At 44.5% G+C, this 12,875-nt stretch overlaps 3 protein-coding genes across 11 annotated transcripts; all 3 read left to right on the top strand.

Annotated features, from left to right (window-relative positions):
* The first annotated feature begins 243 nt into the window (after positions 1 to 243).
* Positions 244 to 2,222, top strand: LOC100830511 (probable ribosome biogenesis protein RLP24). Its single transcript, XM_003568560.4, has 4 exons — positions 244 to 604; positions 1,352 to 1,465; positions 1,559 to 1,695; positions 1,773 to 2,222. The coding sequence occupies exons 1-4, from the start codon at positions 524 to 526 to the stop codon at positions 1,918 to 1,920; spliced, it is 480 nt and encodes a 159-aa protein (XP_003568608.1). The 5' UTR covers positions 244 to 523; the 3' UTR covers positions 1,921 to 2,222.
* Positions 2,223 to 2,640: 418 nt separating this feature from the next.
* Positions 2,641 to 5,714, top strand: LOC100833072 (50S ribosomal protein HLP, mitochondrial). 9 transcript variants are annotated; one of them, XM_014898132.2, is made up of 5 exons: positions 2,641 to 2,985; positions 3,367 to 3,470; positions 3,929 to 4,205; positions 4,715 to 4,769; positions 4,840 to 4,924. In XM_014898132.2, exons 1-4 carry the CDS (start codon positions 2,952 to 2,954, stop codon positions 4,735 to 4,737), a joined length of 438 nt encoding a protein of 145 aa, XP_014753618.1. In that variant the 5' UTR covers positions 2,641 to 2,951; the 3' UTR covers positions 4,738 to 4,769; positions 4,840 to 4,924. The 9 variants fall into 9 exon arrangements, with proteins under 9 accessions (XP_014753618.1, XP_014753619.1, XP_010230452.1 ...); XM_014898133.2 differs by having other exon boundaries at positions 4,845 to 4,860; XM_010232150.3 differs by lacking the exon at positions 4,840 to 4,924 and having other exon boundaries at positions 4,715 to 4,773.
* Positions 5,715 to 7,011: 1,297 nt separating this feature from the next.
* On the top strand, positions 7,012 to 12,109 carry LOC100843858. Its single transcript, XM_014898008.2, has 8 exons — positions 7,012 to 7,223; positions 7,325 to 7,412; positions 7,512 to 7,583; positions 7,768 to 7,801; positions 7,998 to 9,456; positions 9,549 to 9,621; positions 9,700 to 9,789; positions 11,390 to 12,109. Exons 2-7 carry the CDS (start codon positions 7,330 to 7,332, stop codon positions 9,743 to 9,745), a joined length of 1,767 nt encoding a protein of 588 aa, XP_014753494.1. The 5' UTR covers positions 7,012 to 7,223; positions 7,325 to 7,329; the 3' UTR covers positions 9,746 to 9,789; positions 11,390 to 12,109.
* Positions 12,110 to 12,875: the final 766 nt, after the last annotated feature.

Consider the following 12,875-nt stretch of genomic DNA (forward strand, 5'->3'; position numbering starts at 1 on the left):
ACGAAGTTCTGTTTCATTTTTTACATTTTGTATATATAATCTGTGTTGCAGTCGTGTTATGGGCTCTCTCGAGAGCAGGCTTCACTCTGGTCTCCACAGAGAATTAAGGGCAGGGCGAACGAACTCAGGATGCCGATGCAATTGGGCCGGTTATGGGCCAAAGCAATTCTGCCCATATACGGTTACCCGGACCAATGTTTAAGGGCCCAGTGCCCCCTGCCCCGACCCCTCCGTGTAAATGCGTAAAAAACCTAGCCACCCGCCGCCGAGCGCCCCGTCCCCCTCGCTCGTCTTCCTCGACTGACTCGAGTAAAGCAAGCGCCGCCGCCGCCGGTTGATCTCCCCTCCGTCTCTCTCGCTCCCAACCTCCCATCACCCCACAAACCGATTTTTCTCCCCGTTTCATCTCCTTGATCCCCCCCAAATTCGTAACCACGGCAAAAAATCATACCTTGCCCTGCTGGTTCCTCCGCCGGCCGCTGCGTGCGTGCGTGTGTGTGCCGACCGAGGCTGAGGCGGCGCCATGAGGTTGGAGAAGTGCTGGTTCTGCTCCTCCACCGTCTACCCGGGCCACGGCATCCAGTTCGTCCGCAACGACGCCAAGGTATCATCTATCAATACCCGATTCCTCGTTCCTGTCGAGAGCCTCGCGCCCTTGCCTCGTCCGACCCCATTGGCCCTCCTATTCCTATGTTGCTAATTTGCTATGGTGCTAGTCCCGCTCGTGTTAAGATCCTTGTTGCAAACTGGCCAGTGCCCAAGCATGTCCTTTTTCTTTCTAGATTTTTTAATGCTTGATCCTTGTTATTATTACCTTGTTTCTGCTTTTCTAGCTGATGCAATTGCCGGTCATAGAGAATCTAACACGGGGAAAAGCACACCTTATGGAAAAACTGAGAGGGGAAAATAAATTCTTATGTCAAATTGACATCACGGCTTGTCTAAACCACTTGTAATCACGTAACTGCAAGGGGGTTTGAATGGTTTATCAGCACAGGGTCATAGCTCCAGCACCCCCAGTTGGAAGTAATTTATCTAGCAGCACTCAGTTCTGATTGTATTTGCATTTTGTTGGGGACATCTGACCTGTTACCGGATGCCACATCTGCATCAGTCAGTTCTGTGACTTCCGTCTATATTTTTTAAATGTTGGTGACATCTGACCTTTTAACGGTTGTTATACATCTGCTTGTTAGTAGTTCCCCTAAAAAATCATCTGCTTGTTAGGTTTTCCTTACCTCTGAAGTAATTTCTCTGGCCTCAGTCAGTTTTGTTTGTATTTATCTTCTATATTTCATTATTTTGTCAGCATCATCTGACCTGTAACTGAATTTCTTTATCTGCTTCTTAGGTCTTTCGCTTTTGCCGATCAAAATGCCACAAGAATTTCAAGATGAAGAGGAATCCTCGCAAGGTTAAATGGACGAAAGCATACAGGCGCTTACGTGGCAAGGACATGACACAGGTAATGATTGTGCTTGTTTATCTTCTATGTCCTGAGTTGTGAGTAGACAGTGCTGTATCGGCCGCAATCGAATGATTTGTTTGAATCAACCAGGATTCCACGTTTGAGTTCGAGAGGAAGAGGAACAGACCAGAACGCTACGACCGCAATGTCACTGAACAGACTCTCAAGGCTATCCCGCTTATTACAAAGATTAGACATGAACGGCAGAAGACGCATATTACGGATAGGTTGGTGCCTGTAAACCGATTCATCATCTACTTTTTAAACGATTTCCTTGTCTAATATGAACTGAGCTGTGTGACAGGCAGAAACAGGGTAAGAGCAAGCAACGGCAGAAGGATGCTAAGGAGGTGGAGCAGGATATTGGTATGCTTCCCAAGAAGCTTCAAGAAACAAAGCTCAAGGTCGAAGTTTCTCAGCAGCAGACCGAAGACAATCTTATGGAGGAGTAAGGCAGAACCGTTTTGCCTGTGTGTTCATGTGGTCCTTTCCCTGCAGCACTTTGTGTTTCGTCAGACTTATCATGTAAAATCTGCTTTCAGACAGAGTGCAAGCAAAGTTTCGCATGCTATATAATCATGTAGACGATGGTCGAAGTTGTTTTCTTATTGTTGTGATCGTGAAATTAACTTAGTCACTGTTGAGGTGTATCAGCTAGTGTTGGTAAAAAAATATCCCAGCTTTGTCTGGAAGTTGTGTAGAATCTTTGTTTGCTGTCTCGGTGTCAAAATTCTATGGTTGTTATAAGTTTCAAGGTCTGTGCTGCGACAGTTACCTCTGCAGGTGCAAGAATAAACTCTCGAAGTCGTCCCATGGAATTAACACTTTCTGTGTTTCCTATATCTAAGATGCTTTCGATCTTTTTTACGGCCAGGTATCTTTGAACTCTGAAACTATTCTGTAGTTTGTTCAGGGTGTCGAATGCTGTAGCTGATATTCAGTATTCAGATTAGGCATGATCCACATCTCCTAGCTGCTCCACCTTTCATTAATCTGTGTTGATGGTTCCACTTTTCATTGAGTGTCCTCAATCTGTGTTGATTTTTTTTTTTTGAGCGAACCTCAATCTGTGTTGATGGTTCTACTTTTGCGGTTTTGCCTGTACTTTTAGTTGCGAGCCGGGCCAGGCCCGTTGGCCACCTATAGTTTGGCCCATCCCGGTGCCGACTGCCGAGCGCCCAAGCCCAGCCCCCCTCGCTCCGTCGCTCATCTTCCTCGTCGCGCGAGCGCCGCCACCCCTCCCTCCCCATCCCGCTGCCGGGCGCCGCAGACCCCTGCCTCGTCTTCTTCCACCGTAGTCCCCTTCGATTCTCTCGCTCCCGACCTCCCATCACCCCACGAACCCTTTAGCTCCCCGTCATAATCTTCCCCAATTCGTAACTCAAGGTAGGGGTTGCTGTAGCTCATATATCCTCCGCCCGTGCTGTAGCTCATTGATCCGTCCCTGAGCTGCTTGCCTAGCCCGAGAGCTGTGTGACAGGAGATGGCGGCGTTCCTGAGGTCCAAGTGTTCGTCAGGTATACCATTTCCCCCCACTCTCGACCTTCTCCAGCCTGAACACTGATCAATCCAGATTCTGTGTTTGCTTGATACTAAGAGATAACCAAGTGTTGTGTGCCCTATACGAGCTTGGTCAGGTTCTGGTTTTAGTGCTGGTTATGATCTAACCCTCTCACTTATATGCTTGCGGAAATATAACAGCTTGTTCCGAAATATGCGTTTGATTCAACCCATGTAAGAAGATGATAACTTGGGAGCCCGTATCTAGTTGAGTCTTATGCTGCCTGCTTGTACTCCTTTCGAATATGCCTTGTTCTTGATTTATTGGCTTACTTTGCTGCAATGCAATGTGATTCTTAGCTAATTTGTTTAATGTAAATGCTCATTGATCTATGCAGTTGGGCGTACCCTGATGGGAAGCCTTGGAAACAATCTGTATGAGGGTGTTAACTCGTCTGTTGAATCAGTGACAAGGCCAGCTCATTGTGATGCTATCAGCCAGGTATTACTTCTTTGTTCAAGCAGAAATGTTTCGTCGGCCTTAACACATCCTCAAAACGTGAGCAACTTCCGAAATGAAATTCATTAGTCAGAAAATCAACACTACTGTTGTAAGACATTTGGTATCTTGTAATGTGTTAGTGACTTAAAAGTGCACATCATTCGTATCCTCAATGATATACGTGGCTCAGAACTTCATGCTTCAGGCCTTCCTTTCGCAAGTCATTCTTTTAGGTACACTTCAGTTTTTAGAACCAGCATAGGGCCAGAGATTCAGTGTTCTAAATTACTTAATTGAAAAAGGAAAAAAAGAAATCTGGGCGACCTTCTATATGGTTCAAAAGTTAGTTCGGGGTTATTACTAGAGTATGTAGCTCTTGTAGTGTTTCTGCTCTAAGCATGTATGTTTCCATGAAGTGAAGCTGCAACATGTTACATGTGTTCTTATTCTGGTTTCAGCAAATCAGAACATTCATCCAGATGAGAACCAACCTCAAGGTGGTAGACAACTCTGGAGCCAAGCGGGTTATGTGCATACAGTCCTTGAGGGGGAAGAAAGGAGCGAGACTTGGGGACATGATAATTGGTTCTGTGAAGGAAGCACAACCTCGTGGCAAGGTCAAGAAAGGTGAAGTGGTCTATGGGGTTGTTGTCCGTGCTGCCATGAAGAAAGGACGCAATGACGGCAGTGAGATCCAGTTCGATGACAATGCCATAGTCCTGGTGAACAACAAAGGTGAGCTGATCGGCACTCGTGTCTTTGGTCCTGTTCCCCATGAGCTTAGGAAGAAGAAGCATCTGAAGATCTTGGCGTTGGCTGAGCACATAGTTTGAGTCCTTGCCTGCTTAGTCATATCGCTGTCAGTTCCTTGGAGTCGGGATGTTTTGGTTGCCTCTTGTTGTTAGTGTATTCTGCCTTTTATTTTCATCATTCTGTGCACAAGAACGTACTCTAAATTTTTCTGTTCACAAATGTTCAGTTCGTACGTTTACATGGTTTCCTATGATTTCAATCCTGTGACTTGCAGACGATGTACTCCCATTTTGACCACCGTGTTATTGAAAAAGAAAAGAAAACGCTTCCATTTTCACCACTCTTGACCTTGCTTCCAATTTTTTTTTCCTATTTTGAATTCAAATTTGGCAGGAATTATTTTTCTTTATTGTAATTTGTACACCTTAAAAGAACCGAATCTGCATGGGCCTGAAGATCTCACAGAGTTTTTTCCAACTTTGGCTCGTCAGGGTATGGCTTTTTCCTCCTATAACCAAGGAGAACCGATGGAGACGAAGCACACTGGTGGTAATCTCAACCTTGTTTCTCTCCTCACCCATGGATTCCATGCAAAGAGCCTAAAGCCATTTGCCAGTCTAGGAAAAAAAATCCGGTGATCGATGGAGGTGGAGGTGTCGTCGCCTCGCGCGCGGCGGTTGAGGTCGGTGGGCCGGAGCAGCAACATCGAGAGCGGCGGCGTCGGCGGCGGGAGCCCGGGGAGCTCAAGGGCCGGCACCGAGTACACGAGCCTTCGTGACATGCTCGCGGAGGGCGGCGGCGGGGCAGGCGAGCACCACCACGGGCATGGCAGCCACGGCGGCAGCGGAGGAGGCCGGGCGGGGAGCTGCTGGCGCGACTACGAGGCGTTTGACGCGTCCAACATCGGCATCCGGAACCAGCTCTTGAAGCATGCGGCGTCAGCGTACCTGCAGTCGGCGGTGGTGGTGGCGGCGGCGGGGCCAGGCGGCGGCGGCGGCGCAAGCGAAGGCGGATGGGGGATCTGCTGCCTCGACCGTCTCCTCTGGCAATATATCGGATGCGGCGGAGGAGGCCGCCGGGGACGTGGAAGGGTGTTGATGCGGGCATGCTCGTTGCAGGGCTGTGTCCACGACTCTACTGAGCTCTGTGCCGCCTTCGTCGCTCGTGTCGCCGCCTTCTTCACAAGAATGTGGACCTAGTTTTTTTTTTTTTTGAGAGCAAAATGTGGACCTAGATCTTGTTTGATTTGTTGTTGCCATTGTCACTGTTGTTGTTAGATCTTGTTGGATGCAAACGTGGTCAAGGATTTTGTTTAGCCAGTGTATCCATCTAGCATGTATGCATTCTTGTTAAATTATGTCCTTGGAACATGTCATAGAGCTAGCGTCTACAGTAGGCATGAAAGAGAATGCTCAACATTGTGGAAAGGACTTTCATGTTTCCGTTTTATCGGTAATTTTGGGAAGGAATAAGATAATAAAATGCCATATAGAGTCAGCGTTTCATACTCACCTCACCATCGAGACACAGATCTGTAATGCCATTGATTCGTACTGTTCTACAAACCTAGAAAAATAATACTCCATTGTCTCAAATTTGCTTAAATATGGATGTATGTATACGTAAAAAGTGTCTAGATAAATGTAATATTTCGACGATTACATAAGACGGGGGTAATAATGTAGGCATCTCGCTTTCATCGAGCTCTCTACAAATGATTGTAATCACATTATCTTGAACTAGTAACAAAACTTCCCGCTACTCGCAAAAGACAAGAAAAAGAAATGCTTCGACTCAATTGGAATGGGAAACAGAAAAATGGGCACAAGATGGTTGCACCACGGGAGAAACGAAAAAGATTTTGTACCTCTTGATTTGCTTGTCATCAGGCAAGACTATGGTACATTTCTAAAAAAAAGTAACACTACACAGAAAAACAACGCTTAACCTTGTGGAACAATTTTATTGTCAGGAAATGAAGCAAAATCGCCCCATGATATTACGTAATCCCTCCGATTCCAAATTATTGTCGAATTTGAACTAAAACAACGACAATAATTTATCATCTGAGAAAGTATAGAACTTCGATAAAAAATTGTCGTCGAATTTGAACTAAAACAACAACAATAATTTAGGATCCGAATTCTCAGGTGCTCTCTCTGCCGGCCACCTCTCACCTGCTGGGGCCCGCTCTAGGCCTGGACAAAAATATCGAAGTTTGATAATCTTATTGAACGCTCACTAACTCGGTTTGTTAAGGATTCGGTTCGTTAACTAAAGAACCAAACGGGACTTCCTTTTCAGATCGTTAAGTTTAACGATCTTAACGAGCGAGCTCGGCGGGTGCTCGTTAAGCTCGTTAGCGAGCTCGTCTCGTACGTCACTTGTGAATGGCTACTAGAACTTATTTTGCTGTTGGAATTGTGTTGTTATTTCTCTTTTATTGTGTTATTTCCAATCTTTATAGCGTTGTTTAACTTTTGATGTATTTTGTTTGCTGTCAAAATTTATCCCAAGCAAATAGGTAATGTCCAAAAATTTAGATCAACATGCTATCTATTTATCTTAACGAGTTTTTAACGAACTTAACGAGCGCTCGCAAGCTCTTAACGAACCGAGCCGAACAATGGTCTTAAATCGTTAATGATAACGATTTTAACGAACGGAATTCTTAGCAAACCGAGCGTGCTGGTCAGCCAGCCCTAGCCTCTCACTCGCCGACCTCATCACAATCCCTCCCGATTATATATACTCCCGATGTCCCCTTGTGACGCTCTCTGGGCCGAAAAAAAAGAAGATAACGAGCGTGGAGCGGGCCTCGAAAAGAAAAGCCCAATAACAAACAGTGGCCGCTCCCCTCCCACGGACCGCCGCCCCGCCCCGTGCGCCGGATCTCCTGTCGCGGAGCCCGTCCACCGCCTTCTGTCGCCGCCGCTGGGATCTCCTGCTGCGCCGCCGCTGACGACAGGGTGAACCCCCTCCCCCCGCCCCGCCGATAAGGTAATCGCAGTATGACTTGGCTGAAAATCTTCCTTTCTAAGTTCCATCGTGCAACAGCAATCCTAGGTCTGAAAATCTTGGTCCAATTGGCTTTTACCCAGAGGCGATGGATGACTTCTCTTTCAAGGATGCCAACAACCTGAGATCCCTTCTTCTGCGGGAGGAAAGCCTCGTCGAGAAGAAGCGGCGGTCTGCCCCTGTGCTTGCTCTCTTCTCCTATGTGCTTGCTTGCCCTCTCACTACCACTGCCTCACATACATACTTGTGTCCGTCTATCTATGCATGCAGATGGCTGGCCTCATTGGGTTCCGAATTAGATGTCTTCCACAGACCTAAGAAACCAAAGTTTCTCCAAGATGTGTGAGTATTCATCCATCCATCTCTGCCAACTCGCTCTTTTAAGCCTGAGCATGGGGTTGGGGCCTGTGGTTTTGTATGATGTAAATGCGCAAACTAACAGCTTTTAATTGTTCTGTTTCTACTCTGTAAGGTTGCTTTAGCCATTGATGTTCTGCTAACCCTCTATAAATTCTCTGTTCTACAGCTACCTGGCTGAATCGGATGTCAGGGCTGATGAAGTAAGTTGTTTCTACTTTCGCAACATCTATACTTTACAGTTTTCAGTTTCGACATGTATTCCCCTTGTTACCTTGCCTGAGTAGCCACTTATTAATTTCTGGTGTTTCAATTAGTGAGAGAACATTATCAGTTTTCATATGTAGCATAATCATGACTGTACTACGCATCTTATAAATCTACAATTGTGTATTCCAGGTGTCTACTGAGGGAGTAAGATTACATGTCGAGAAAAGTTTTGGTCTGCTGTACAATGGCTATAATCACCACGTAGTTCAGGACGGTCTTGAGCTTTTTAAGTTGAAAACACAGAAAGATGGATCTCTCTGTCCAGAAAGCTTGGAGATCTTGCACTGTACAATTGAAAAATTAAGCAATGGAGCGCTTGATTCTGTGGCTAAGCTTGTGACCCATGGTGGCACTAGTTGCAGGAAAGCCAGGCCTACCTTGCAAAAGATTGTAAAGGACCACCTACCGAAATATTTGGCCAAGTTGGATAGTGAAAATAGCAAGATTTCATTGTCTGAAATTTTAACAAATCCATGCAGCTACCGATCCAGTTCTATCAACATTGCAACACCTGTTTCACCAATGCTTTTGTCATCCATGAAACAAGCTTTAAGTAAGCTGGATGGAAATTCCGAGCAAGCTGTTGTTGCAATGAATAGAAAGCTCAGGGAGAAAGAATGTTTCCCAAAGTTCTTGATTGTTGATAATGTAAGTACCGATAGAGGTTGTCGAGCTCGCCGCAGAAGTGTTATCGTTGACAGGGTGTGGAATAGGTGTCGAAGCATGATATCACAGCTGTATGAAGGCAAGAATCTGCCAAATAGAGTCGCAAAAGCACTGGCAGTGATGAACCTAGATCGGAAACTAACACTAAGGAGTATGGATATTTCACAGACAGAGTTCTTTCCCTTCCCACGTCGAACTGTGTTGTTGCAGAACAATATCCTGAATGCTCTGTGGTCACTTCCAGAACTCCATCGTGATAATCTGAAGTTGCTACGTCCCATCCTGAATCAAAGTTCTAAGGTCCAGTTGGTATCATTCAGAGCAGCTCTGAGGAGGTACTTGACAGAATGCTTGTTTGAATGTGATGATGGTAATTTACCGGTTGAGGCGCAACGAGCCATTTCTTTCATAGACCGGATGTCTCCTAAACATCAGCAGGTTATTCTCACAGAAGAGAGAAAGGAAGTGGAAGTAGAGGCTGTCTTGGATTTAAGCAGTTGCCTCAGATCTTTGGCACGTGGTGCCACAGAAGAATGTCTGAGTGATGATGAAGTTAGATTAGAGGTTGGCGGTTGTAGCAAAGATAATGATTTTGTACTCACCGATAGCAACTACTTCAATATCCGTTCTCAACAGCTGATGGATGAGGTATATTCAAATTTTATGATCAACACTGCTGGTGCTGGACATTATGATGGCAGTGAAGCTGCCTGTAGTACGAAGGATCCTAAATCGATAAAGGATGATCCAAAGATGGCTGGATGCGCTGACGATCATCTATCTGCGGCATGTGATGACACTGCAATTGTGGCAGACAAACTTATTGGGAAAATTTTGAATAACATGCTGGTTGAAGATAAGGGGGTTGATGAACTTACTAGAAATTATCTTGCACGAGGTTCTATTTCTCAAAATCCTCAAGGTACATTGTGACCACCGGTAAAGCTTTTCTATGTTTTTATGTTTCCAGTGTACAATGCTCTTCTATGGTAACAAAATGTTTTTTGGCCGTAGTTGTTGAAGCGAAGAACCAAAAAGACATTGTGTTGTATGCTATCCAGAGTGTCTTACCTAATCTGCCGGAAAGGTTTTTCTGCTTGCTTCATTGTTTCTCTTCCTCCATTTTGCACATGAACGATCTGATAGTATGTTGCCTTGTATGTAGCTCCTTGGACAAGGTTAGGAGGATAATTGATGGTGCTGACAAGTGAGGAGATCTGCTAGGTGCTGGCACAGTGTATCGGCTTCATGACTTGTATGTTTTCATTTACATCTTCGAGTTACGTGATAGGAGTTTTTGCTTCTGGATAGTGCAATGATAATTGAAGCCAACGTATCATTGATTTCATCAGATGGAATAGTACTGTTTAGATTTGACAAAATGGCACGCTTTAGATTGGCTTTGACAAGATACCACGCTTTCTTTATCTAAGAATTTCTTTACCACTTCAATTTGTTAAGGTTTGGTGAGCTTCCAAACTATTTAACTCTGATGCCGTATGTAGTCCCAATCGATCTTGCTTTTGCCTTGTCGGCTTCCATTCGGTCATGTGACGATGAATAAACTGCAACAATATGGCAGGACCAGATTCCCAGTTTGAATTCTGATGATCTGTCCATGGTTTTTCTCCTTGGTTTGTTTTGCGTGTGCATTCTGGAGTACAATCTTGTTTTCCAAAAACCCAAATGATCTTCCTAAAACATGCTAGTTATAGTAATATTCATACGTCAATTCCATTTTCTTTTTGTGCAATTTGTTTTGTCTACCCTGCAGGGATACTTATCCTGATATTACTTCATTAATAATAGAATTTTAGTTCACTCATGTGTACAATAGTAAATGGTACTCACTGACAAATTAGTAGACCTTTGAGCATATCAATCATGTGCTACTTGTAGTTGTGATAGTCATTGATGGGCTCACGAGATATGAATTTGTTGAGGCTATATCTAGTCATCTATTGTAGTCTATTGGGGGCATATCTGTGTTGATTAATTCTAGTCTGAGCAGCATTGTATATGACGTCCTTTTGTGAGCTTCCAGTGGGGGTTAGGAAAAGAATAGATTTTTACAGAGCTGGAATGCTTTTGCAAGAGGAGGGAATTAAAGCGTACAGTATCATTTAGTAGCTTGGAAAACCATCTGTCAATTTAAAGAGCTACTGAAGGGTTTGGGAATTTCAGATTTGGATGTGATGAATCAAGCCCTTTTGGGGAAATGGATCTGGAAGCTGGAAAATAGTACGTTCAGGCCTATGGCAGCAACTGTTATATTCCAAATATATTGGTAATAAATGATTGAGGGGCATTAAACATACAGTAGGGGATTCTATGCAAATGGCGATTTAATCTCAGCTCCTTTTATAAGAAGTTGATGTGGCAAAATATTGATTCCTCACAAAAATTCTTGTGGAAAATTAAAATCCCTCTTAAAAATCAGTATTTTTATGTGGTTGATAGTCCATAAAAGCATTCTTACTATGGATGTGCTGGCTCACAGGGGATGGAAAAGAAAAGGAAATACTAGTTGTCAGTTTTGTGGACAGAAGGAAACAACCGACCATTTATTTTTGCATTGTTCCTTAGCTAGATTTGATGCATGGAATGTGTTACCTTGTGCCTCGAGTATTCCTGCTCTGCCAGGAACTGTAGCTGAGATTTGGGTTACTTGGTTGCTAAACTTTGAGGGAGAAACAAAAGAACCGGTTACTGTAGTCTGTAGGTGTTGCTGGTGTGTTGTTGGCGATTTGGAATACCCGCAACAATGCTTCCTTTAGACGTGTTCGTTTGACTGATTCATTTGGTGTCATGAAACTCCTTAGTTATTGGCTGAATATGTGTGGTCACTTTTGCAGACAAACGAGAGAAGTCGAAGCCTGCTATAGCGGGGAACTAAAGCTGGTGGAACAAGTCACAAGTTTGAAGCAGCTAGAGGATGGAACAATTGAGATAGAGAATTGGCGTATAAGAGTTGCAAAAGAGTGGCTGGACTGGTTTCGTGTTGCTTTCTTTCTGCTCCTAGTCTGCTCGGTGCTCGCTGCTGGGAGTTGAAACAGGCTGGGAAGTTGTTCAGCAGGGTATATTACTCTTGAACACTCCGACTTTAGTGTTCTGTCGGAGTTCGGCAACGGGTGCAGCAGTCGAGTCTTTCCGTTTTCTTTTTTTTTCGAAAACGGAAGCTTTTATTTATCTCAATGCTATCAGAGTATCACACCCCCGAAAATGGAGTCTTTCCGTTTGCTGCAGTTAGTTGTTTTTCTTTTGCTTCTGTGCTGTTCATCAGCGTTTGTTTTTTTTTTGAAAGAGGGTTCATCAGCGTTTGGAACTGCGGGATGTTGGTTTCTATTGAGTAATAGGAATCGAAGGAAGAAGCCTCTCTTTCTCCTCCGCCGCCGCTAACAACAACATCAGTTCGTCGCCGGTGGAGGTTTTGCGTTCGTTGAGGGCTAGAATATACAAGTTGTTGACGTTGTTTAGAGCCGAATGTAATATATGTATGTGTATATACTTGTCACTGGACTGGGAGTGCAGCACAATTAATTTTTATGCGTATATACGGTCGTGGTCTGGTGGAATTAATGTGCATGTAGTACAGTAAACATACTGGAATTCAGACTTTGTTGTTTTTGTGCATGTTGGTGTGGGCCTGAAAGAATTCTTTGGGCTGGGTTTAACTAAAAGAGAGCCGCTGATCCGGCCCGTTACGGAGGTAGCAGTAACACACCATGCGTGTACGATCAGGGGACGTTCGATCCGGAGTTCCTGAGATCTGTGCTTCCTGAATGTTGAATGCCCTTTGTATGGTAACAAAATGTTTTTTTTCGATAAAAAAAACCGATAAAAAAATGTTTTTTCGCCGTAGTTGTATCAGCGAAGAAACAAAAGGACGTTGTGTTGCATGCTATATATCTGGAGTAGTCGCCGGCGGTGGGTAAACACAAAAACGAAGCCAACGGAAATCCAGCTACACGACGGCGGACAGCTGGCGCCAAAGGCTTGTCCAGCCGCACAGGGGAATGGCCGGATTTGAAGAAGAATGTGAAATTTTGGAGACATAGTCAGTGGATCTGTAAATTGATATATCAGGGCGCGTCTTGTTCCTGGGAATGTGTGGCTTGCTCAGTGAGGTGTGAGAATCTGGATGCATGGTATCCTTGCAAATACGTGGAGGAAAGTGGATGGTTGAACTGCAGCGAATTCACTCTGAAGATCAGCTTGTTTCCTTCATTAAAATCTGGGATAAGGTGCATTCCTTGGTGCTGACCAATAGTTTGGATATAATAATTGAGTGGAAGAACGAGAAGGGGAAGTATTCCCTCCGTCCCTTTATTCCGTCCATTT

This window comes from Brachypodium distachyon, chromosome 2 (assembly GCF_000005505.3).
Source record: "Brachypodium distachyon strain Bd21 chromosome 2, Brachypodium_distachyon_v3.0, whole genome shotgun sequence".
In the NCBI taxonomy this organism is placed as follows: Eukaryota; Viridiplantae; Streptophyta; class Magnoliopsida; order Poales; family Poaceae; genus Brachypodium; species Brachypodium distachyon.

What these genes read in the sequence shown, in the direction of transcription:
- LOC100830511 (XM_003568560.4), top strand. Translation starts at nt 524, where the DNA reads ATGAGGTTGGAGAAGTGCTGGTTCTGCTCCTCCACCGTCTACCCGGGC. An exon ending in GTGGCAAGGACATGACACAG is followed by an intron (nt 1,466 to 1,558) that starts GTAATGATTGTG and finishes TGAATCAACCAG; the next exon opens with GATTCCACGTTTGAGTTCGA. An exon ending in AAGACGCATATTACGGATAG is followed by an intron (nt 1,696 to 1,772) that starts GTTGGTGCCTGT and finishes GCTGTGTGACAG; the next exon opens with GCAGAAACAGGGTAAGAGCA.
- LOC100833072 (XM_024458702.1), top strand. Translation starts at nt 4,865, where the DNA reads ATGGAGGTGGAGGTGTCGTCGCCTCGCGCGCGGCGGTTGAGGTCGGTG.
- LOC100843858 (XM_014898008.2), top strand. Translation starts at nt 7,330, where the DNA reads ATGGATGACTTCTCTTTCAAGGATGCCAACAACCTGAGATCCCTTCTT. An exon ending in CGGATGTCAGGGCTGATGAA is followed by an intron (nt 7,802 to 7,997) that starts GTAAGTTGTTTC and finishes TGTGTATTCCAG; the next exon opens with GTGTCTACTGAGGGAGTAAG. An exon ending in TTACCTAATCTGCCGGAAAG is followed by an intron (nt 9,622 to 9,699) that starts GTTTTTCTGCTT and finishes CCTTGTATGTAG; the next exon opens with CTCCTTGGACAAGGTTAGGA.